A 24,512-nucleotide genomic window follows, 5' to 3' on the forward strand; every position below is an offset into this window, starting at 1 on the left:
TCACAGTTTCACTAAGTAAACAATATCAGTGTTTAAATGATAAAGCAGCTTCTGCAAATATGCTAGTCTAAGTTTCGATAATGTTCAGAATGTACATCATTCACATGAAGTTAGTATACTGTATGTGCTAAGTGCTGTAGCCACATGTTTACATTGTTGTCTCTGTGTTTTCTGAATTCATCACTACAGGAATGCCATACTGCGGGACCTGTATGACTGAGCGCCCCATCATAATGCAGTCTTTTGGTCGCTCAGTGTACTTTTTTTTACATATCAGTTATTTTCTATGAATTATACATGAACTTTCAAGAATAACACAGTATTGTGTCTGAATGTCTCAATAAATTGGTGGTGTTTTATACTGTTGAATAGACCAAAGTGTCCCTGAAACTAAGAATGCTCCAGTTCTCACACATTCTCACACACACACAGAGAGAGAGAGAGAGAGAGAGAGAGAGATGCACATAAACAAAAATAAAGGAATGGAGGGATACAACATAGAAATGAATGGAATTCGGTATTCATAATCACATTAGAAATGAATGGAGGAATTCAGTATTCACAATCACATTGAAGAGAGTAATAAAGACAAACGCATAAAGGACACTCATGAGCAAATGCACAGCAAAATGCAGACAAAAATGTTTCATCAAAAAAGGCTTTAAAAGGTTTATGAAGCTTATTTGTTTCATAACATGTCAATATCTTGATTCCTGTTGTGTGTGTTTTTTTTTTTTTACTAAAATATGACAATGCTTTACTCAAACATTGCTGTTGGGCTTATCTTTATCTGTACATCCCAATAAATACATTGAACTCTAGAGTCGACTGCTGAAAGGTGCAGTAAGGCATTTTAGTTGTCAGAATATTAAAATGCCTTTGGGCTAATTATTATTATTATTATTATCATCATCATTAGGTTATAGGTCTGGTAAATGCAAAGTAGTGTCAAAAAACTAAACCAGTGGTAGGTAGCCTACTTCTGACATAGAAGTCAAAGGTGGATCTAGGGTGAGTGGCATTTGAAGCTAAATCCTCACCCCTAAACCCTCCTCTCAGCTCTTCATTCAGTGCATTGTTAAGTTGGCTGATTCGTGATCTTTAATTTGCGTGTGAACTACGGTAGGCTACTACGATAAGATGCTTTGGAAAGGCATTAACGTCCTCCCTTACACTGACCTTCAAGCGGATTTGTTGGATACCGACGCGATTACATAACGTTTGTGTTGTATTCAGTTCTGTATGGGAACTGCGGTGGACACTATAACATATAGCCTGTAGGCTATGCTGTATGTCTCCGTTTACAAGCTACGGTAATATCCATTACTTATCTATTTTATTTACAAAATGCGTAACTTGGTCAAGAACACGTCGTCCGTGTGATCATGTTGACCCTGATTTGTCTGTTCTACATGATTTGATTCGATTTGAGGTTGACGTCTTCACCGTATGGTTCAAGAAAGGCGGTCAACAAGAAGAGGTCTGTTTGAGTTCAGAGCAGGTGTGCGCTTTTCACGAGTTGGAGGAGGTCCTTTTACACAGCCCCAGGGCTTCGACTGAGAATGAGGCGCTGGATTCTAAATGAGTAGATTTGAAGCAAATCAAAGGACAACTCCACACACCAAGAGCAGGATGAGACTTGCACTTTTGGCTATTCAGTAAACAGTAGTGGACATTCAACAGATTTTATGGTCGATGAGGACGTCGTTTTTCCACAGACAGGTAAGCTCTGAGCCGTCTCTTTCTCGGTCCACACGGCAGTTGCGTAATTGAGCCATCAGTAGCTTTACTGAAAAACGTAGCCTATTTATTTATGATTTATGCTGTGCTTGGATTTGGCAATTTACAGCTGAACTCGAACTGACATGATATCCTTACTGGTGGCTATGTGTAACACATTTCATTGCGTTAATTGGGCTATAGCCTACAACATAATAGTCTTGAGCGCATTTTTGTTTTGTGCAAGTGTATATATTGTGTACTTTAAGTGTTAGAGTATATTGTAATATTTTCTGATTAATTGCATTGGATAAGTAGACATATTTTACACTTAATAATTTAGTCATTAGTAATTTGAAGGTTATAATTCATCTTACTGTGTCTGAACTAACTCAGTGCAGATAACACCTGTTATATGGATTGGTTTTCTATACCATGTCCCTCACAGACACAGTAAAGGTGGTTTATTCTATAGGTGGGTGTTTCTGTGTACATTATGTTATGGAAAAGGATGGGACAGACTATTTCAGGAGTTGACCTATAAGTTCATAGATACTGTCCTTTGCTCCTTGTGCTGTGTCTAGAATAAAGCAAAAGGTTCTCAGAGTGAGAGATTCTCAGATGATAAGTCTGGTTTTACAAAGGATCTTTTTTTTTACATTTCATTTTCTGGATTACTTTTATCAGTCATATCATTTGGAAGAACTTTGGTTCTCAGTCAGTGAGGTCCGTCTGGCTCTTGAGAAGTGTGGTGCATCATATCTGCAATCTGTATTTGCACATGGTGGGAGGTTGAGATGGAATTTAGATGGCTGCAGTTGGAGATGAGTCAGGGCAGTATATATATCATTCACGTCTGAATCTTAATCTGAATCTTACTGCAGGGATTTGTCTCACCTAGAGGTCCCACCCTGGTGTCATCAGGGTCACTGTAGGTGGACAGTGAGTCATGCTAAGGGTCCAAGATCAGGAGCACTGAACAAATGAGTGAGCAACAGGTGAGTCCCAGAGGTTCTGTGTAGGCTGAGTTACAAGACAACTAGGGTGTAATGTTTTGTCATCGTGGGTGGGAGCTTTACAGGAGAGTCTCTCCTGAGAGTCTCAGGAGGGATAACGGCTGTCCAAAGGTCACAGAGAGACAACAGGTGCACTCGAGATCGAGAACAAAACCCAAGAGCGGGCCGGTCAGAAAAATGCTGTTAATGATCAAGCAGGTTTTCTTGTCTCAGAACCCGCTTCTGTCTCACCGTTAATGTTTAAAGAGTCTCTCATGGGGCTGCCACTAACGTCCAGGGAATCATTAAAAAAGCACAAACATCCTATTTATATTAAGAGTCTATCAAGTCCACAGATATTAAGGAATATCACAGGGGAGCACAATAAGCTACTTAGGAAGTGTGCTTGTGTACATAGACAAGTACACGGAACTGATATTGCTGTAACAGTGTTGGACATGGTGTTCTTGCTGTTACAAAAGTGTCTGATATGCAATACTTGGTGAATGGCCACCTTCTGTTCTCAGACATCTTTGGAATGAAACAGGGTGCAGATTGGTCGTGAGTCTCCCAAATGATAAAACGTGCATTGGGAAGAATTTATAATGTGACAGAGGGATTATATAAAAATAGAACTGTAAAACAACAGTAGTAGCAAGTCTCATAAATGGATAGCTTTATCTCTCACGTGATAGTTTGTTATGCTGATGTCTGTGTGTGCAGGAATTGTTGCTAGGAGGCAGTGGAAAGTAGGATAAATGTACAAAACTCCATGTCCATGGCATGATCCTTGTCACCAGCCAGAAGTTTTTGACATGGTGTGTTTCTGTGCATGTCAGCATGACAGCATTGGTTGTGACCACTGTTAATTGTTCACTGTTCTCTGTTCACTGTTCACTGAAGAGTGAATAATCAGCATGAATATAGCAACCATCCTCGACCCAGGAAATTAGAAGAACATCATAAACACATGACAGATTACATTATGAGTGTGCCTTTCTAGATTACATTATGAGTGTGCCTTTCTTACCTAGTGATTTCGATCTCCCTCGGGGAAGGCATTGCCTGGTTGGTTAATCTTTCTGCTATTTATTGTTTCTAATTTGAATTTATTCTAGAAAGTTGAATAATAATATTATAATATTGGTCCATTTAAGCAGATCTGTTATCACTTCAGTTTGTGCGACTGGGACAAACAGTAACAGAATATTGAAATTGACATTAAATCTATGGTACATGGTAAAGGGTTCATTTATTTGGCTGGGTAAGTTATTTTGGGCATCACATATCACCTTAATCTTGTCAACAATGTCTGGCAAATGTCCCTTTACTGCCCACACAGTGTGTGTTTGACCTAGTTGACCATCTTTACGTTGTCATGATTCCCAGTTTGTGTATGGGGAGAACCTTTTCTCTCGACCCCTGAGAGGTTCCCCCTTCACGGTAAAGCACTTTGGGAGCCCTGATAAAGCGCTATAGAAATGCAAGTTGTTGTTGCTGTTGTTGTTGTTGTTGGTTATTATTACAACCCAGAACCAAACTCATTGGAATGTCATGCATCATCGTGTAATATCTAATGTCTGTTTTTATTTGGAGGTTTCTGTTAGGTAAGCTGCCTTTTGAGAGACAATATCCTGACTGGGGCATTTTGAAAGAGTTTCTGTCTAAAAGAGAGCTTATCTGTGTGTGTGTGTGTGTGTGAGAGAGAGAGAGATTGAGACAGAGGGAAGAACAAAGGCTGTGTATACAGTGGGGACTAGTGTTAGAGAGCACTTGTGAGATCTGAAACACACACACACACACACGCACGCACACACACACACAGCCATAAACTCTCCGGTCACCTAGGTGACCTATTTCAACTTAAAGGCAGCCTTCTGTCATTCCCTAGACATATTGGAGTTCTAGAACTCAGACCTAGAAGTATTGGGAATGGCATGTCGGAGGAGGATTACACACTGTTTGGGTGTATTTTGGGTGTATTTTGGTATGCTACACAGCTCAACCTGGGAACTAGCCAGCTGGTGTTTGGGTTCACGCTGAATGGAAAAAAAAGAAAAAGTGATAAAGCCAACTGCTTCAAATAGTGAATGTACTTGCTCACCTACCAACCTCACCCCCAACCCCTCTTATGACACACACACACACACACACACACACGCATACTCTCAGCTTTGCACAAGTTTTCAGGTGGGTTTATTGCTTGTGCTTTGTGCTGTGCCTTCAGTAAACATTGGGCCGTTTTATAGGTCCGCCTGCACTTGCACAAAGGCCTTTGTGGACCGAGAACAGTAATCACAGATCCCCAGATGGACAAAGCGAGCGTGGGATCTCCAAACTGCTGGGTCACACAGTGGTCTCCTGTTGGCCTGTCTGGTGCGGTCAGTCTGTTGTGCAAGCAGGATATTAAAACACAAAGTAATTACACCACCATGGAGCTCCCTAAACCGCTACTCATAAGTGACGACCTGACTGAAAATGAATCTTAAAGGGAAACTCCGGTCCAACAACAACCTAGGGTCCATTTGCGGATGATGACGAGTGTACATTTTCGCTTGGGACCAAAATGACTCTAGGTCGTTGTTAGAGCGGTACACAGCTGTGTCTGTGTGCAGCACCACTCTCTGTGCGTCTGGTGTCTTTTCTCTGGCACCGCCCCCGGTGCAGGTGGAAAAACATGACGCCACCAGGTGCTCTTGGGACTCGGGGGTCAGGGCTGCCAGGTAGAGATGCCTTTCAGCTGGAGCCTCAGGTGAAGCTACACCTCTTGCGTCAGACCGCAGGAAGCTGGTTCCAATCTCACATAACAGGGCTGAGTGCCTCTGAGCTCCCCCCCAGACAACACGTCTCAGCTCAGTCCCTGGAAAGGCGTCTTCTCCAGGGTAGCAGGACCTGTGAGCTGCGGAGATCCCCTTACAGCCAGCCCTGCCAGGTGTGAGAGGAGGTGAGAGCTAATGACGTAAATAAATCAGGTGTAGGGGGTAACGTTGTCTGTCTTCGAGCGGAAAAATAAATCAGGTGCAGGGGTAACACTGTCTGTCTTCGAGCGGAGTTGCCAAGCCATGGACCTGCGTCCACTCCAGCTCCCTGACCGCACGGAGCAGAACCCGGCCTGCTCTTTTGGGGACAAAAGCCCCATTGTTTGTTGTTGCTTCAGGCTTCGCTATATCAGATGTCCTCTCCCCGGCTCACACACACACACACACACACACACACACACACACACTCTGCACTAGTGTGGTTCAGTGAGCTCAGCTCTGCCCTTTGCCGCTACTCTGGGGAGAGAGTGGTATCCTAGAGAGTAATGGCCAGTTGGATCGCCGGGCGAGAGCTTTATGTCCTGTGTGTCCTAGGGGAGAGAGTGGTATCCTAGAGAGTAATGGCCAGTTGGAACGCCGGGCGAAAGCTTTATGTCCTGGTGCGTGTCCAGAAGGATTTAGAGCGGAAGTTGCGTCCAAACAGCCCGTCTCCTGGCTATTTAATGTCACACATCACGTCAGCTCGGAGACTGCTAGGCAACCAGTGCTTCCCTTCTGTGCCAAAGTCAACGAAGAGGCCCTGTCATTTAGGTTCAGCCTCGTCAGAGAGAGAGAGTGAGAGAGATAATGTTCTTAGTTGAATTCATGAAAATGTTGTGAAAAAATAGAAAATCTGAGAAAGTGTTTGGTTGCACAGAGAATAACAGGTAAGGTAGGATGAGAATATGAATGTTCTCATTCATTTTAAAGTAAGACAAACAACATTATTTTATTCATAGAAATATATCATGTCAGACATGGGTTGAAGTGGTTTTAGAACAGCAGTAAACATTTGCATTGGTTAACAATCTGTAGGATTGTTGAAGAGGATCATCTGTTTATTCATGCAAAGCTTGTTTTCATCTCTACATTCACAGCTGCAGAGCTTGGTACTCTTTTTTTATCACTAATTCATAGTGCCCCTCTCTGTGAGCAGGGAATCTCTGAGAGAACATGTCAAAATGAAGCAGCAAAGTAAATGTTTCAATAACTGCCAGTCCAAAAGTAACCAGTACACTTTTATATCTTCAAGCAACATTGCAACAAATATGTATTTGTTTTAATATGTATGTAATATGTATGTTTGTAATTTTGTCTCTCAATTTCCAGATTTCCAAGTAAAACTATGTACAGAAGCACGGAGGTGGAGCGTGGTGGGGAGGATGTCCCAGGTGAGAGGATGACCTCTGCTCTTGACTCTGCTCTTGACCTCTGCTCTTGTTGACCTCTGCTCTTGAATGTGTCTGCACATACACAACACACTGATGATGGCCTAGGGCCCAGATGCATACGTTTATTGAAGACATGCTGCAATAAAGACTTATCAAGCGCTAATGCTTGAGAGTGCGGTTTTCAACTCTGCCTACACATAAAAACATCATTAAAACCATATTCAGTCACGATACCTACACATTCAGGTGCTGAGTAGAAGTGGCTTTTTCTCCTCAGGACGGAAGAAGTCCCGGTTCAAAGCGCTCAAGTCGCGCCTGTTTGGGAGGCTGAGGAGGAAGGACACGGACGGCGTGATAAAGCCCAGTCAGTCCGCCAGTGACATCATGGCGCCCGAGGCTGCCAGGGGAGGTTACGACTCCGAGGAGGATTCTCTGTAAGACTGCATCACCTTGCCTAGTCTGGAGCTATTTTAGGCCTGTTTACCAACGGGAATATGACGTGACCGTCAGACTTCTTCAAAATATATTCAGCTAGAGTGACATTAAAGAGTAGGACATGTGGTTATGTTATGGAAGGGCAAGAATAAATGTATTTCCATGTCTACATTTTGTCAAGTATACAGTATGTATGATATGTATTCACCTAATTTTACATTTAACATAATGTCCTTATTAAAGATACAAACATGATTGATGCTTCACACAGAATAATCAAGCAATATATTTTCTAGCAACTGCTAATATCAGTGTAATCTTATGAAATGTATCATTCAAAGAGTTAATAGAAAGCCAAGGTCAAGTCAAGGCCAACATCACAGCCAAATAATGTTGTGTTTGCCCACAGCTGTCCCAGAGGGACATTAAGCTCGAGAGCCTTGTCCCATGACAGCATCTTCTTGGCTGATCAGGCTCAGAGCTCCTCAGAGTCAACTCGCGTCCTGTCACAGGAGAATGTCCACAGCAAAATCAAAGCCTTACAGGTCAGTCAGAATAACACAGGCCAGGGGTACCATAACTGCAGTCTGAAATCGAACCAAGCCGAACATCATCATACACATTGTACGTCTTCATTTGTTTATGTTTATGTTTATAGTATGTGGCAGACACTGTCCAAAGCGACTTACAGTATATTTACATGTCCTTACATATCCTTATACTGTTATATCCTTACAGTTTATTTGCCACCTATAAATACACTTAGTATAGTTTTTGTTAGTATAGGGCAATTCCACGGAAAATTTACTTTTTGTCACATCCATAACGCCAGTGAAATGCCTTGGCATTTGTATGATGTGAATGACAACATTAATTTTTTGTGCATTTTTTCTCATACATTCTTCAGCCAAAAATAGCAAATGCTCAAATTTCATGTAATCATTCACATCATACCACACCATCACATTTTACTAGCATTATGGATGTGGAATTCACATTATGGAAGTTACAAAAAACGTAATTTTCCATGGAATTGCCCTATACTGTAGTGTGTTGTTGTGTAAGTGTGTCTGAATAAGTCATATTTCATATTGTAACTGACTTGACAGATGAAGCTGCAACAGCAGAACTTCCACCTGGGGCCTCCTCCCCTGCTGATCCCCAGCAAGCGGCAGGAGGACTCGGGAGCGACCTCGGACGACGACGGCTTACCACACAGCCCGCCGGAAATCTCCTTCCAGGATGGAGGAAGACACACCTCATCCTATAAGGTACCCAAAACATCTGAGCAAAGGATTTACACATATTCAGGAAACAATGAATAACAACGAGGCCAGTAACAGTGTATTTGTCATGAGGTAAAAACCCTTGTGAGGTAACTCTGGTCCATGTGTCTCTCTCCGTGTTTCCTGTGTCTGCGGACGCTCAGAGGAATCACAGCTCCCTCAGCCTGGCTGGAACTGGCAGTGAGGAGGAAGAGCAGGTGAATGACCATTCTGTGGGTTGATCCACAGTCAACCTATTATTCTATTAGTATTTGTCATAGACATACAGTACAGTCTATATAGTATTTGTATTTATTATATGTGACCCCCCCCCCCCTACACTTTCAAATGCTGGCTTTTCCCTCAGACTTCCTCCAGGCCTCTCTCGCCTCTGTCCAGGCCGTCCCTCAGAGCCAGCAGCCCCACACGCACGGCCGCGTCGTCCCCTCCTCCTGACTTCAGCTCTCCAGCTCAGTTCACGTCCAGCCTGGACACGTCGGCCGCACGTCACAAGATGGCCGTCAAGCCCCGAAACCAGAGACCCAGTAACAAAGCGAAGAAGATGTCTTCTGTAAGATCATACAATATAAGGTTACACTTCACTTGACTGTATCGACATAAGAGTGACACTGTCATCAACATGGTTATGGTTAGGGTTAGAGGTTAGGTTTAGGGTTAGGGTTAGGGTTAGGGTTAGGGTTCATGTGTCATGATAGTGTCGTGTTCATGACATTGTCATGACACTCTTATGTCGATACTGTCAAGTGTTACCCAATACAATCCTGTGTCCTGTAGATGCCTTCTGTAAGATCATAATACAGTCCTGTGTCCTGTTTATCAGTCCCAGATGCCTTCTTTCATGTCAGACAAAACGTCCTGTTTATCAGTCAGCTCAAAGGAGATTGTTTAAGAGTAGACTTTATTACCACATGGTTTTCTTACTCTCTCTTCGAGATATTTTATTACTAATAGTAAACAGTCAATGAAACTGCATCGTCTGAATCACAGCCCCACCCTAGACTTGAATCCGTAACTTTGACCATTGGAGTGATCTTTGGCTGGGAGGGATGCTTGCTTCAAATCTATGATGCATCGCTGTACCCATAGGCCACTGTAACATCAACTAGAAATGCACAACAGTGCATCAATTTAGGCGTGGGCCATTTGAAAATAGATCATTATATATAATGGCTTTGAAGGTTACTGGTACATTCAGGCACAGAACACTTCCTTGCTCTTTAAAAGCCCTTTAATTATCACTGTTATAATGATTGCTGAGCAGGTGCAAACACAGTACTGTTGACACAGCACTATTGACTTTTTGTTTTTTTATTTGCGAATGTTGTACAAGACAAACATTTTGATTTCCTGTCGAGTAGGAAGCAGTTAATGGTTGTCTTTTGTCTTGTGGGGGATGCAGAGTGTGCTCCGGCCGCGCTCAGAGAGCATGCACGACCTGGTCCAGGTGCTATCGGAGGGAGAGGAGGACGGGCTGGACGGAGCCGGCCCGTCCGAGGAGAGATCTCGCTTCCGCTCCCACTCCACCCAAATCGGCGTGAGCGACAGGGAACGATTCACTTTCCTGGAGCTCCGGGCGGACAGAGAGTACAGTTTGTCACCGCTTCCACAGGAGGAGCACTCGCCCACGCCTGACCCAGAGGATCGCATCCCCAGAGCCAGTTATGGCCTGGTCCTCAGCGAGGACGAAGACCCTGAGCAGACAGACCCTGAGGTGCGGGTCACTCCAAACCCTCTGTATCTGCAGCCCATGCCTGAAGACCTGCAGGCCGAGCCCTCTGATTTCACCCCTGCCCCTGAGCTGGAGTCCACACTGCCTGAAACTACAAAGACAGAGCCTGCGACCACAGAACGTTCCAGAGATGAGGAGCATGAAGAGGAGGAGGACGCTGAGGATCTAACAGAAGCACACAAACAACTGGACACCACTGAGGGAAATCTGCTGCCTAATGTCACTCCTTCCCGACTGGACTTAGAGATTCCTAAGCTGTATGAACAGAGTGTGGATGACCATGAGCAGTGTGTGGATGACCTTGAACAGAGTGTGGATGACCTTGAACAGAGTGTGGATGACCTTGAGCAAAGTGTGGATGACCCTGCAGGTGAATATAGGCCAACACAGGAAGCCGAGAGTGTCCCCTCTGGAGAGAAGAGGAAGAGTCTGGTCAGTGACGTGAGCCTACAAGCTGTCAGTCAAGCAGACACTCTCACCAAATATCAGCCTGTTGCAGCGCCTCGGGTCAGCAAGCCCACGTCAGATCTCTCATACACTGTCCCCCTGAGAAGGGGAGCAGAGAGCTCAGCTGAGAGTGACAAAGAGATCTCCGCACACCCTGAGGTTGTACTTAGAGCGAGAGTGACCCCTGCAGGTCAGGAAAGTCAAATGCTCCTGGACAATGAGAAACGTCGACCAAATTCTGGGTCTTTTTCTATATCTTCAGCACGACGCCGCTCCAGAGTTGTTGATAGTGGGGAATGGATAACCAATCCAGAGGAGGTAAGGAAGCCTGTAGAGCCAGCATCTAGAGCTCCTTTAAACAATAAAGACATACCAGAGAAGCGTAGAGAGCAACTAGAACAGAAAACCAAAGAAGCCGCACAGAGACACCAGTTAGCTCCAGAGAAGAGAGGCAGTCTGAGGAGAGAGATTGTGCCAGACGGTGCCGTCACTAGAGCGGTGGAGGAGAAGATGGACGAGCGCTCCAGGGACGCCAAACGAAGGACAGAGACAACGGAGGAGAAGAGGAACGCGTTTGGGGTGACCCTGCGCACTACATCCCTGTCTCTCAAGTACCGCTCAGAAACAGCCCAGTCCGAAGCCAAATACAAACGGCACAGCCTGGAGGCCAGCAACAAGAGGGCCATCTCTGAAGATCTGCCAGGTCAACACACAGGAAACCTTCAGTCTTCCAGAGACACGGCCAGCTCAACTATGAGGGCAGAAGCTCCAAAAAAGTCCTTTGGGCTCAGAAAGAACCCTTCCATGAGCTCAGACTCTGGCCCAACTGCTACTTCTGCAGAAGATCTTAAAAGCAAAGACTCAGCTTCCACAACCAGACCGTGGGGTACGTTTCCCCCACACTACTCACACCAAGGCCTCATTAACTTATCTGTCTCACTGTAATACAGCAGCTTGCAGCATTATGTAAACTGGACCATGTAGTGGGCATTCACCATGTCACTGCTGCCTGATTTGGAGAGGCGATTTGTAGGTATGAACTGATGTTGACCTTTGGGTGAGTTGCTGTTATTTTGTTCTGCAGATCGAGAGGGTGCAGCCCTACAGAAAACCGCCTCCACACCAACACCACCTAAGCTGCCAGCCAAACCATCCACACTACCACCAGCACCAAAGCCCACCCCCAGAGTAGCCACCGACAGGCCACTGAGCTCCTGGGGGACGGACAGGACAGCAGCGGACAGGAGGTGTGATTGGGCAAACATGGGCGATAAAGTAAGGCTCTGTTTTGGTTTAAGGTAACCATTAATATTTACGATCTAAATGATTAATTTTACTGATATGAATATCAGGGTTGTGCAAAATTTCAATTGCAATTATGCTTCCTGCTACCTCAATTGAAATGCAAGTGAAATTCAAACATTGAATCGGAATTTAAGAGCCAGTTTCAATTCAATTCTGGAATTTTGCACAACCCTGATGATGAATATATCATAAATATTATATTATATATATGAATTCCATATGTCATAGTGCACAGCCATGCATATTAAAGTCCCTGCTAACTACACATTTAGTATGTACTGTGTGTGTGTGTTATAGCTCTACACTATAACTGTAGCTCTCCCAACTGTCTTCTCTGCAGAAAGCCACTGTGAGCAAGATGAGTGACAGAGCCGCATGTGGAGACTCCCAGACCAAGTACATTTCCAAACCAGGTGCCGTTTCATTCCTTACAGGTGTAGATGCAGCATGCAGTATAACAATTCTATGTTATGGCGGCCATTAGAGGGTTACATCAAAATGACCTAATTTGTCTGCATCCTGTTTTACAGCAGCAGGATGTTCTGATAGTTCCGGGTCACAGGCGTCATCTTCACCATCCCTACAACAATCCGCCAGGGGTCAGCCATCTTGGATGGAGCTTGCCAAGAGAAAGTCTTTAGCATGGAACGACAAGACTGACAGCAGACACAACTATGAATAAGACCTTGGAACTTGGAGCACTGTCAGGACCCTGAGCAGGTTGCTCTGTGACTGGACCTAGTAGTTACTGTAGGCATATGACTACCATGAACCAGTTATGATATCTCCTACTGGTACCTTTCTTTCTCTTTGCACAATAAATCATGCCTTTCTAAATCACTGCCTTCATGTTCATAACACAGTAGTTATTACAACCTTGGCAGATAAGCAACTGACAAGAAGCTAAAGGTTTTCACAGCAATGTTTCATTATGGAGGTGAAGAATAAACACATTATAATGATCTTCCCAACTTTATATTTAACCATATCAGTGTAAAAACTAGTGATGCACCATTTGTGAAATTCTTAGCCGATACCGACACTTAGCTTGATATAACAATTTGGTCAACAGCTGATAGAAATACTGATGTTTTTTTATTTATTTGTTTAGTTGTTAATTACACCCTTTAGAGGGTGCGAAACAAAAATAATCAGAAAAAAATAACTGAGCCATCTGAACTTCTGCACATAGCGCCGTTTACCTCGTGCAGAATTGATGTGATATCGGCCACTGCCATCAGTCATATGATTTGCCAATGGGTCAATACCAGCCAACAAGGCCGATATCGGCCACTGCCATCGGTCATATGATTTGCCAATGGGTCAATACCAGCCAACAAGGCCGATATCGGCCCATACCGATGTTAGGTCGACTATATATCGATATATCGGTGCACCCTTAGTTAAAACATGTCTGCTATTAACAGTGCTTCACAGGATAATATGCTGTGGAGATATGTAGTCAACATTAACAACAAGCTTCAGGTACTGTATACATGAGCACGTACAGGACTGCTTCATCATATTTTATGTGAAACACAGAAACTGAATACCACAAATAGACCAACTCTGCCTGTGGACATTGCACCGAATGCAGACATTTGCTTAGCCAACAGAAAATAATAGTTTTTAACCAGAGGTCTATTCAATCAACTGTAAAAAAGGAAACCCTTTATTGAAGGTGCTGTGATAGACAATTGGGAATGTACAATCTGAGGAAAAAAATGTACCAGAAAACTGTCTCAGGCCTGTCCTGATCATACGCAAGTCATCAAATGCAAGTCAACCACTGATATTCTGCTCCTCCATCTCATCAAGCAGAAATATCTTCTTGCCAAGTTAAAAAGAAACAACCAAAATCTTATAAACAATCCATCATCACTTTTTTCACCTTTGTATCTACAACCACAGTAGTATTTACATGATGTACAAAAATCACGGCACACACAGGCCCTCTCTAAAAAAAGAAAAACAGCGAAAGCAGGTCTTTCTGCTGGTCCCCAGAGAGTCTTTGAGTGGCCCAGCTTGGCCTGGGGCAGACCAGGGGCAGTCCAGGGACCCTCCTACTGCACCCGGTACTTGTAGAACCAGCAGAGGCCCTTGGTGAAGTTCCAGCCCAAACAGACAGACAGGACGTAGATGAGGCCGAGTAGGGCGAACGGGTAGAGAAGCACTACGGTGTTCTTCAGGAACGGCAACGCTGTGGACACACACACACACACACACACACACACACACACACACACACACACACGAGGCACACTTGAAGCATACTTCCTCTCACCAATGAGAATCTTAAGTATACTCTTGGGCTTTTTAATTCAGATGATTTTTTTTTTATTATAGAATAGAACAACACACACCACCTTACCATTGTAGCCTAGAAAGGTGATGTAGACATAATATCCAATGGCGATCAGCCACATGGTGTTTCCCACAAAGTAACCCACAAACCAGTCGGAATTGATGACTACAATATCTGAGGGGGAAAAAAAACATTCAAAAACAAAAACAACATTCAGGGTCACACACTTGCACCTCAGCTCCAAAACTCTGTATTGTGAACGTTCTGCAGTGCGCTCCGTACTCACGATTAATGAAGAAGAGTTGCAGGAAGTGGAGGATGACTAGCAGAGGGTAGAAGGCATTGAGGTGGACATCAAAGGCATAGCCCCATTCCACATCATAATCCTTGCAGGGCTGCTTTATCAGGTACTTATTGGTGATCACCCTGGAGGAAAACACCCATTATGATGAATGCTATTCTAATATCCTATTGCACAATAGCATGTTCTATAGCAGTGGTTCTCAACCCTTTTTCAGTGATGTACCCCCTGTGAAATATTTTTTCAGCCAAGTACCCCCTAATTTTGCCGGCTCTGGTTTGGCCTTCTTTGCCACTTGTCCCCCTGTGTTTTCACAAGAATTACCGCTACGCTTCAACCACGACTCCATCGTTTGAGTTTTGACAGTGATTGACAGATAATGGTGGGTGGCATGTGACAGGATGGGTCCATCCTGGTATGGGGGGGGACTCTGGGTTTTTAGGATAATGAAATTGAATAGCCTACTGAAATATAAAATTAATTTTATGAACTTATATTTTCCTGAAATATTTATTAAATAATTGTTTTTAAAGTATTTTTGCATGGATTCTACTTTTTAAATATATGTATATTTTAAAATCTCACGTACCCCCTGGAGTGCCTTCACATACCCCCATTTGAAAACCACTGTTCTATAAAGTACCGCAGCCATGACGTAGCGTTGTCAAGGCAGCAATTTTTACTGGATCTAAACAAGTCAGATGGATCTAAACAAATGTGGATCTAAACAAATCTAACCACGGAGGTGACCATAGTGGTGGCTTTCTCAATCTATTAAAATATTTTTACGTTTCTGAGACGTTGGTACATTGTTTTTTACATTGTAGGACTCACATACTACAACACATATTCATACCAACACGATCAAATTTGTGATTAGAGTTTTGTTCTAGCATGGGTTTCCTTCGTAAAAAAAAAACATTATATGTGAAAATCTTATTAGAACGGCAAATCAAACTACTACAGACATGAGCAGTTTATCATGTGTAGATACACAGAAAAAGAATTTGTGTGTTCAAAATAATAGTATATCAGTATAACAGTATATCGGCCATCAGACTATTTCACTGTGTTAAAAGTTGGCAAACTGTAAGTATAGTATAGTATATATACTTTTTTGATCCCGTGAGGGAAATTTGGTCTCTGAATTTATCCCAATCCGTGAATTAGTGAAACACACTCAGCACACAGTGAACACACAGTGAGATGAAGCACACACTAATCCCGACGCAGTGAGCTGCCTGCTACAACAGTGGCGCTCGGGGAGCAGTGAGGGGTTAGGTGCCTTGCTCAAGGGCACTTCAGCCATTCCTACTGGGCAACCCTCCGGTTACAAGTCCGAAGCGCTAACCAGTAGTCCACGGCTGCCCCTCAAACTGAATTCTATCTTATCAGAAAAAGAACACAGAGTATCACTAAAGCTCAAGAGTGGCACAACTGTCTGATCTAGGGGATAGTTTGTGACCTCTAACCGGAGGTTTGTTCTGCTTTATGAACGTTTCTCTACAACGCACATATGGATTACAAACAGTAATCCATATGTACTGTTTCTTGCAAACTCACCACATGAGAGTGGAGATGAGTAGCCCCACGCCGATGCAGTCGATGAACACCACCCACAGAAGCAGCTTGAGCGTCTCCACGAAGCCCATGTCCAGAACGAGCCCGAAGCCAATGGTGGACACTGTAGAACAGGAGCAGAGACAACAGCTGTAACAAAGATCTTAGACTGCAACTACCATCAACCTGCTGTAACAAAGATCTTAGACAACAGCCATCATCAACCTGCTGTAACAAAGAGCTTAGACTGCAGCCACCATCAACCTGCTGTAACAAAGATCTTAGACAATACAGCCATCATCAACCTGCTGTAACAAAGAGCTTAGACTACAGCCATCATCAACCTGCTGTAACACAAAGCTTAGACAACAGCATATTTCACATAGACCACTAAAATGAACAAATTATTAGATGATATTATATACTCTCTCTAGGTCATTCTGTGTCAAATCAGATAAGGCTGTTGCTGCACCATCTCAGATACTAGTTTAACCTTGTCTATATCAGGAATTGATCCCAAAGCCAAGGCCTGTAAAATGTTTCTGTTCAAATAGCTCTTGATGGTATTTCAAGTTTACAGGAAAAGATGGCAACAATTCCCAAATGATATTCCATACCAATCATACCATGCAGATTATCCCCAACAAGCCCTAAGACTCCATCCCCTCCACATCCCCTTAGAATTATAAGGTTCTATCTGACATTTTTGTCAAAATTGAGTTATTTACATATTCTTATTCTGTGACACCTTAAGAAGATGAGGTGAGGTGTTTCTTGTAGTTGTATGCATTTTTGGACATTATATCTGAAGAGGTTTGTTCCACTTATCAGTATAACTCTATGGAATTCTAAGGCTCAATATCTCAGAACTACTCAGAACGTAGATAGAACCCTATAATTCCACTGTCAAGACACTGACCACAAAGCCAGATGCTGAGAAGGACCAGGAAAGCCGGGTCGTCTCGCGCCCACTGGTCTTTGGTCTGCTTGCGGTAGTGGAAGTTGCGGTACACCCTCTGTGGCGAGGTGAACAGGTAGAGCATCTGCCAGATGGCAAAATCAAAGTCCATCTGCTTGAAGTGGAGAAGCCGTCGCAGGTACTTGTAGCGTTTGGCGCCCGCCGTGTGGCGAACAGAATCACGGGAGCCCAGGCTACCGTTGCCATGGCTCTGGGGGGTGTAGGAGGTGGTCGGCAACATATTGCTAGAGGACAGATGAGAGTACATCAATATTCATCAGGGCTAATACATTTTTTTGTTTGTTCTAAAAGCCAAGGTAACAATAACAAACGGTTTAGATGAGGTTGAAGACACACACACACATCACCATTCATCAGGCCTAACACGTTAAATTACCTTTTTTAGTTGTAAATGTCAAGATTACAGGAACAAACGATTGTGAGTTTTCTTTCGAATGAGCCTTGAATGAACGTCAAGATGGGAAACTTTCATATTTTTTTTCCTTTCCCTTCTTTTTAACTTCATCTTATTAGACATTTTGAGTGTGATGAGGTTGACTGACTGACAACCTGGATGGTAACAGCATGCAACTTATTCCACTGCATCTTTTCAGACAGATGTTAGTAGTTCCAAGACACAGGGAGGATCTGACAGGATGTTGAAAATGCCACACTTCACAGTCAGTCAGGGTCTGGTGATAGACCAGGCTACAGCGAGGGTAGGTACACAGATTGACAAAACTTGGAAGTCAAAGAGGTGACTTATCAGACTTTGCTGATATTTTTACTGAAGTGTTAAGTTCTAAAAAGCTGCTGTATGACGCATTCCACACACTAACGTCGAGTTGTTGGTCAGGCAGTTATGTTTGTCAAGGAGCAAATGCTGACATCAGAATTCTATCCTTGACATCTAATTAGAGAACATGTCTAACGTTACGTCAAGAAGGTCTCCATGGACAACAAGGAAACGTTCATGTGTGAGATGAACAACTTCAACTTCAACAGTCAAAAACTCATCAAATTTAGCGATGCAATGTTAGGTGGCTAGTTAACGATCCCATAAACACAGATACCACACACCTTGTCACAGTCAGAACTTTGTAGCCTGCATCCAAATGTGTAGCTATGGGTATTTAGAACAGATATACTAGGTAGGTTAGCTCTAGCCCTATCCATTTTTGTCTTGGGTTAGGGTTTATCGTGGATTTATTAACATCCTGCAAAGGTCAATATTCATACACTAGGACTATGAGACAGAACTTCGATGAGAATATAACGTTAAGTTAACAGTAAGTGACTAGTATTACAGTCAGTTATTATTAGCTATGGCTAGCAGCTAGAGTCTAGACTAACGTTATTGTGTGACATCTGAGTGTACAGTTCCTATATATTGGGGCTCTTCACAAGACACCGAGGGAATGGCAGTCCGATAAGGATCATATGATTGAATATTAAGACTATTAAGCCAAATAACCAACCTGCAAGACCGGTTAGCCCTCCGACAGCAGTCTTGATAACGTTAGCTCCCCTTCTACCTTCGTCAGTACTAAATTAGAACTTCCTGCTTCAAACTGAACACGTAGCAACATCCGGTAGGAAACACCGTAGTGTACACTGGGTTTTGTAGTTCCTATATGAAGTCTCATCAATCAAAAGTGTTAAGAAAACTGTTAGCTATCTGAAAACAATATTCTTACCAGCGGGTACTGTGTTCTCAATCCTGAATACACTAACAATATGCTAAAAATCGCCTTTTGAAAAGTGCATTCTGGCCTTTTGGCCTATTGATAGTGATTCTGTTGAATTACAAATTAATGCTGCAGTTAGTGCATAGGCCTACTCATTACCTTTTTGTAAACCTGTCCAGGACATCATCATCTCATAGGTCTTGTTTCATCTAGAGGGCCCCCAAGCGCCACTTGCTCACACTCTGAATTGTCATCCTAGCTCCAGCAACAGCATATAGCAATGCACATTACTCATCTCTTTTTGCAGTTCAGAGAGTAAAAAAATGGATAACATGCCTTTGCCATTCTTTCTGACACCTGTGCCTCCTGACACATTTTAAAGAACCAGGGACACAACATGAAACTATGCAAAAGAACATTTCCAGTGTTTTACCCTTTTCATTGAAACAACAAAATTTGTATTTTAGTATATTCTTTATCTTCTACTGTCCTTACTGCTTAGTTGTGTTTTTATATTATATACTTTAATTACTCTTCTGCTGTTAAAGAATGTGTTTGTCTTGTATGTATGCTGCTGAGACCTTGAATTTCCCCTGGGGATCAATAAAGTATCTATCTATCTATCTATCTATCTATCTATCTATCTATCTAACAGAGTGGACAGAACTCCACTTATCATCACTTTTAAGGTCTCTGAAAGTGGGCTTAATTCAGCTAAACAATGGCTGGAAATAGTGTCCACTTGACAACCTCTGTGAAGTGTTTTTGATGATGGTGCCTAGGTTCTGTGCCATCACAGTAATACTGTATTATTGTTAGCATCTATAATTGCAGAGTTATTTCTGGTATCAGTCTGAGTGATACAGAGTCAGTTCTGTTGTCCTGTTACATAAGGATTCCTATAATAAACCAGGCCCAGGATGGAGTGTGAAGCAAGGGCAGAGCAAGGGCAGTTTGGGGCAGATTCATACCCCCTTTTGCATACGTTTGCAGGTTATGTTTATTTAGATTGTGCAAAAACAGTTGGTGAAATATGGTACATTACTGAAACCTCAGTATTAGACAGAATTAGTAATCTCTGTAAATACTAGAATTAATTCAGTCACAAACAATAAACAACATCATTCCCATTACATCATATTCTCTTTTTAATGGCATATTATCGAAAGCATACATTACAGCAGAAATCTGACCTATACAGGTTTGTAAGAGAATAAAATACACAATATGGTTCAGTGCAATAGAAATAAATAAATAAAAATACAGCTCCAATCTAAATAGGTTTTAGCAAGTGTCTTAAATTATGCACCACTATGATACTTGTAATGCAAAATATGCTCTATGGATAACCAAAGAATTTCAAGACAAAAATAATATATTTATACGCATAAAAAAATAACAGACACAGGTGGACGCACCACAATAACATCATATAGGCTGTTTCACAGTTCATGGTGAAGATGACCACACCTGGCCACTGTTGGTCACAATGGGACGTGAAGCTTGAGTATAAGCACAAGAGTAAGACAGGTATATCCTCTATTGCCCAAGTTTAAATGCTTGCTTAATAATGCAATCTGCAGTTATGTTTCGATTTCATGAGCCAATGAGATTTCATGAGATTCTGATTCTGATGTCATGAGCCAATCAAATGATACACCCCGCCTCTTTCCCTTCTGCAGCACCATGTTGATTGGCTGGGACTGTTCATGGTTCAGTGTGAGCCACTAGGTGTGTTTCCTATACATAGAGCCTTAGGGCTGTGTACAAACACCACGCAGCAGCTAATGGAATGTGCAGAGCGAATTGTTGAACTTGACAAAAAAAGAGACAGAAAGGGATTAGAGTCGCGAACCGCACCTTTAATTTTTGTGTCACATGTTAAAGCACTGAAAAATACACAGACAAGTCTCACGCTGCGAGAGAAACAACAACAACAACAACAACAACAACGGCATGTTGAAGTGGACGCAGCGGGTGATGACCGAGAGCGCTTAATGTGTGACGGGAATGACAGCAGAGGTCTGAGGGAGGTTTACGCTCTATTACTGAATCAAGTGCAAAAATCAGACAGACAAAAGAATGGTTGCGTATCCTATGGAGTTTAAACAAACAAACAAACAAACAAACAAACAAACAAAAATCATCACAAGTCATAACAGCTTGATGTTGTAATGGCTGAAAAACGTGAGGGTGTGTAAGCTAAGGGAGCAGAACAGGCCATTATGCAGATACTCAAGAGCCCTGGAATCTGAATAAGCCATGGGTACACCTGTTCTTTCTGTGCAGATATGGCGTCAGGCTACACTTCATATTCATAACATTCTGCCTTTCCATATTTCACTGAATGCTACATGTTTTCTATGGACTTCATACATGACTGATCTACTGTTACTGTTACTATTATGTTCTGACACAACTCACTGAGTCTATGGCAAGTCACACTGGCCAAGCAAATCCTCTGCACTGGCTACAGATAGCTATGTTTAACAGTGCACATATAGCAACATTTTAAAGACAGTCTGCATCCAATTTCTCAAAAAGCATTCTCCTTATAATATTTTAGCTTTTTATGTTATGATCTTACTATTCTTCTTTATACATTGTAGCTCATTGTATAGTATGTTATAACTGGATAGCTCTTCAGTCTTCAGTTTGGCAGTATACTCTGATGGTCAATCACTATACATACAGTATAAGTACTTTTGATCCAATAAAATATGATTGCATGTGAGCTTGACACTCTGTAAGCCACAATTTCTCTTCAGTGTTCCATAGTTTGACTGGTATGTATTTAGGAGAATGCAGTGTGTAAGGGCATCCATTTTAAATATATATATATATATATATATATATTCCCTACAATGGATAGAATGCATTAAAACCAACCAGTGCAGATAACCGCACACAGGACTTCAGTGATTGCAGCAGGAGCTAAAACATCTACATTTCACACACTGTTCTTTTTTCATCGTTTTGTGTCACTGGGCATATAAAGTGTGTGAGACTTTATGAACAGCATGAGATAATTGTGTGTGTGTGTGTGTGTGTGTGTGTGTGTGTGTCTCATCATGTGTCTACTTTGCCGTAGGTTCCCTCTGGAGGTCTGTAGTGCCTTGGAAAGGCCTTGAGTTGAAGTGAGTTAAAGGCGTACTTGCGACATCCCACGTTCTTCACCGTGTTCTCTCGCCGACAACCCTCACTAGGGGGAGAGGAGGAGGAGGAGGAGGAGGAGGAGGAGGAGAGGACAGAGAGGATGACAGCAAGTGAAGAAAGAACAGAAAAAAGGACAAAAACAGAGGACAACAACAGGGCAGCGTTAACGATGACAAACCAACAAAACATAAACAAAAATCATAAAGTATACAGCGCCAAATGGGCATGAGAGCACATGCGTGCGTAGGGACACACACACACACACACACACACACACACACACACACACACACACACACAGAAGCCTTTATGCCAGCAGGGTAAATGTGTGGGGCAGAGGAACTAAAACCAATCCCTTCCTTTGCGGCTAGACATGGGAGGCTTACATGAGTTCATTCTCACAAGCCTCAGGACTCCAGCCTCAACTTGATCTGAACATCTTCCCCTGTGTCTAATGTTTATTTAATTACAGATCATTCATCAGCCAATGTGATGACCATGCATCAAGCTAAACGCAACATTTTAGTTAAACATGTCTCCAGGGCATTTACTGCACTATACCACAGGGGTGGAACCAAATGGGCAAATGCTCACATTGTGCTTTAAATCCTCCCATAAGTCCCATTCCACAACCCCCTATAAGTCTGGGGTCAGTAAAAGGTTCAGTCATGCCTGACTGCTGTCCCATTCCCACTGCATCTGACCCCAGTACACACACACACACAAACAGATATGGCCTGAGAACATTATAATGATAGACATGAAGAAAAAAAAAAAACGAAAAAAAAAAAAAACACTTATCATCAGCAAACATATTATTCCTAATATTTATATGTATATACTGCACAACAATATAAATATATTTTCTTAACAACTTAACAAGAAAAAACTTATCATTTGATTTTGAAATATAAGTACCGGTAAGAATATTGTCTATGATAGATCAAGAAACGAATAGGAAAAGTAAAAAACATCCAAATCCATATCTGAAAAAAAGTTCTTGCCACCACTAAACACAGAAGATGTATGACAAGCAAAAGTGCCCAGTATTTGTCCAGATGAACAAGCCTTGCCTCTGGAAAATAAGCCTTGCCGCTTGCCTCTGGAAAAGAAAGGGCCGGCCTATTCTTAAACATCTCATATTGCTATCAGTTATATCTGGGTTGAGTAAATCTGGAATCCCAGCAGGCTTCTGAAGCCTTTGTGAGCCACCATGGAAAGCTTTGACCAGCTCTATTGACTTAATAAAGCTCACACTACACTTATGTTTAAAATGAGCAATCCCTCACAAAAAGGACGGATTCTTTCACCACCACAGACCAGACCACCCAGCTAAAGTAGCGCGACTCCCGTGAGTCTGGCCGATCCCACTACGACGCAGAGGAACAGAGGTAGTTATAAACACGTCTTCTGATTTTGTACCTGATCTGAGGGAGAGCGGAAATCAAACTCAAGAGAAGACATTTCACAGGAGAAAAGAAAGAACAACACTGGATAGAGAACTGCATATAGTTCAGAGCTAATCATGTAAACAGTAGCATTGCAAATACTTCATACTCTACAATAGAAAACTGTGACTCCAGAAGACTCACTGTACAAATCTTGCATTTCATTCTAAAGAGATTCCTTTGAAACTCAAAACATCTCTGCCATGCAGCAAAACAAACTAGTCTCATTTATAGAAAAGCGCAAATCCATCAACCTTTCAAAGTGCAAACAAAGTGTATTATGTAATGATTGATGTAGACTATATCAATGTAAACATGTTTTTGGGCAAACATTTCTTAACAGACTGTTATCTATCAAGCTGAATATTGAATCTGGCTTAGGTTCATAATATCCAAAGACAGCAGTAAAGACTATAAAAGGATTCTCATTTCGTTAGGTGCCTCATTTGATTTAGCTATGGCTACTGTCTAGGTTTTTACACACACACAAATCATGGAGGAAACTTTGGCACTGTTTGACTGTGTTACCACACAGGTCTCTGGCTTGAATAGTTTTGGTTCATGGACTATTAGGGGTTTATCATTGGGAGAATCACTTGCAGAGATAGATGTCAATGTAAGACTTATGTGACACCGGGTGGATCACAAATATATATTTTGGCACAATAATAAATATATAACATATATCCTATATTACCACCTTCTCAAAACCAGGAAAAATAAATCTATCCAATTTCAAGACCAATGTCCTCGGAGTGGCTGACCTTAGAACTATAAGCAGACAATACCTGCACTTTCATCTGAAGCCAGCAAATCAACAGATGCAAATATAAGTACAACAACAAAGACAGTACAAAAATAATGAGCTATCCAACACATCATAACCTTTGCGGTGCCATTATTTTCCCCTGAAACACGTTACAATCTTATACAATCCTACCAAAAGCAGCCCTCACGTGAGGACGCAGGCCATGGCAAGAACACCCGCTAG

The 24,512-nt window shown here is 42.4% G+C and overlaps 4 protein-coding genes across 17 annotated transcripts in view; 2 read left to right on the plus strand and 2 right to left on the minus strand.

Moving 5' to 3' along the window:
- tsga10 (testis specific, 10) overlaps positions 1-6,078 on the plus strand; it is a 24,263-nt gene extending 18,185 nt beyond the window's left edge. For 3 of the 4 annotated variants that reach the window (XM_042079940.1, XM_042079941.1, XM_042079942.1), the window contains exon 20: positions 190-366. In XM_042079940.1, the coding sequence (XP_041935874.1) occupies positions 190-220 (31 nt within the window). In that variant the 3' untranslated portion in view covers positions 221-366. Of the gene's footprint in view, positions 1-189; positions 367-943; positions 946-6,067 lie in introns of those variants that run through there. The other variant, XM_042079943.1, reaches the window with a different exon arrangement.
- On the plus strand, positions 1,499-12,942 carry cracdlb (cracd like b). 5 transcript variants are annotated; one of them, XM_042079935.1, is made up of 12 exons: positions 1,505-1,722; positions 2,604-2,717; positions 6,842-6,903; positions 7,181-7,337; positions 7,748-7,883; positions 8,448-8,609; positions 8,768-8,821; positions 8,971-9,174; positions 10,024-11,686; positions 11,885-12,075; positions 12,446-12,518; positions 12,636-12,942. In XM_042079935.1, exons 3-12 carry the CDS (start codon positions 6,858-6,860, stop codon positions 12,785-12,787), a joined length of 2,838 nt encoding a protein of 945 aa, XP_041935869.1. In that variant the 5' UTR covers positions 1,505-1,722; positions 2,604-2,717; positions 6,842-6,857; the 3' UTR covers positions 12,788-12,942. The 5 variants fall into 5 exon arrangements, 3 of the variants coding, with proteins under 3 accessions (XP_041935868.1, XP_041935869.1, XP_041935871.1); XM_042079934.1 differs by lacking the exon at positions 2,604-2,717 and having other exon boundaries at positions 1,499-1,722; XR_006026699.1 differs by lacking the exon at positions 2,604-2,717 and having other exon boundaries at positions 11,885-12,098; positions 12,636-12,768.
- An 814-nt stretch (positions 12,943-13,756) lies between these two features.
- On the minus strand, positions 13,757-18,805 carry unc50 (unc-50 homolog (C. elegans)). Its single transcript, XM_042079969.1, has 6 exons — positions 18,708-18,805; positions 17,191-17,474; positions 16,275-16,395; positions 14,697-14,836; positions 14,477-14,584; positions 13,757-14,305 (listed from the first exon to the last, which is right to left on the minus strand). Exons 2-6 carry the CDS (start codon positions 17,468-17,470, stop codon positions 14,169-14,171), a joined length of 786 nt encoding a protein of 261 aa, XP_041935903.1. The 5' UTR covers positions 17,471-17,474; positions 18,708-18,805; the 3' UTR covers positions 13,757-14,168.
- Positions 18,806-20,047: 1,242 nt separating this feature from the next.
- The window catches only part of inpp4ab (inositol polyphosphate-4-phosphatase type I Ab), a 48,441-nt gene continuing 43,976 nt past the window's right edge, over positions 20,048-24,512 (minus strand). For all 7 annotated transcript variants that reach the window (XM_042079932.1, XM_042079928.1, XM_042079931.1 and 4 more), the window contains one exon: positions 20,048-22,119. In XM_042079932.1, coding sequence (XP_041935866.1) covers positions 21,987-22,119 — 133 coding nt within the window. In that variant the 3' untranslated portion in view covers positions 20,048-21,986. The remainder of the gene's footprint in view (positions 22,120-24,512) is intronic.

Source organism: Alosa sapidissima, chromosome 23 (assembly GCF_018492685.1).
Source record: "Alosa sapidissima isolate fAloSap1 chromosome 23, fAloSap1.pri, whole genome shotgun sequence".
NCBI classification, from domain to species: domain Eukaryota; kingdom Metazoa; phylum Chordata; class Actinopteri; order Clupeiformes; family Clupeidae; genus Alosa; species Alosa sapidissima.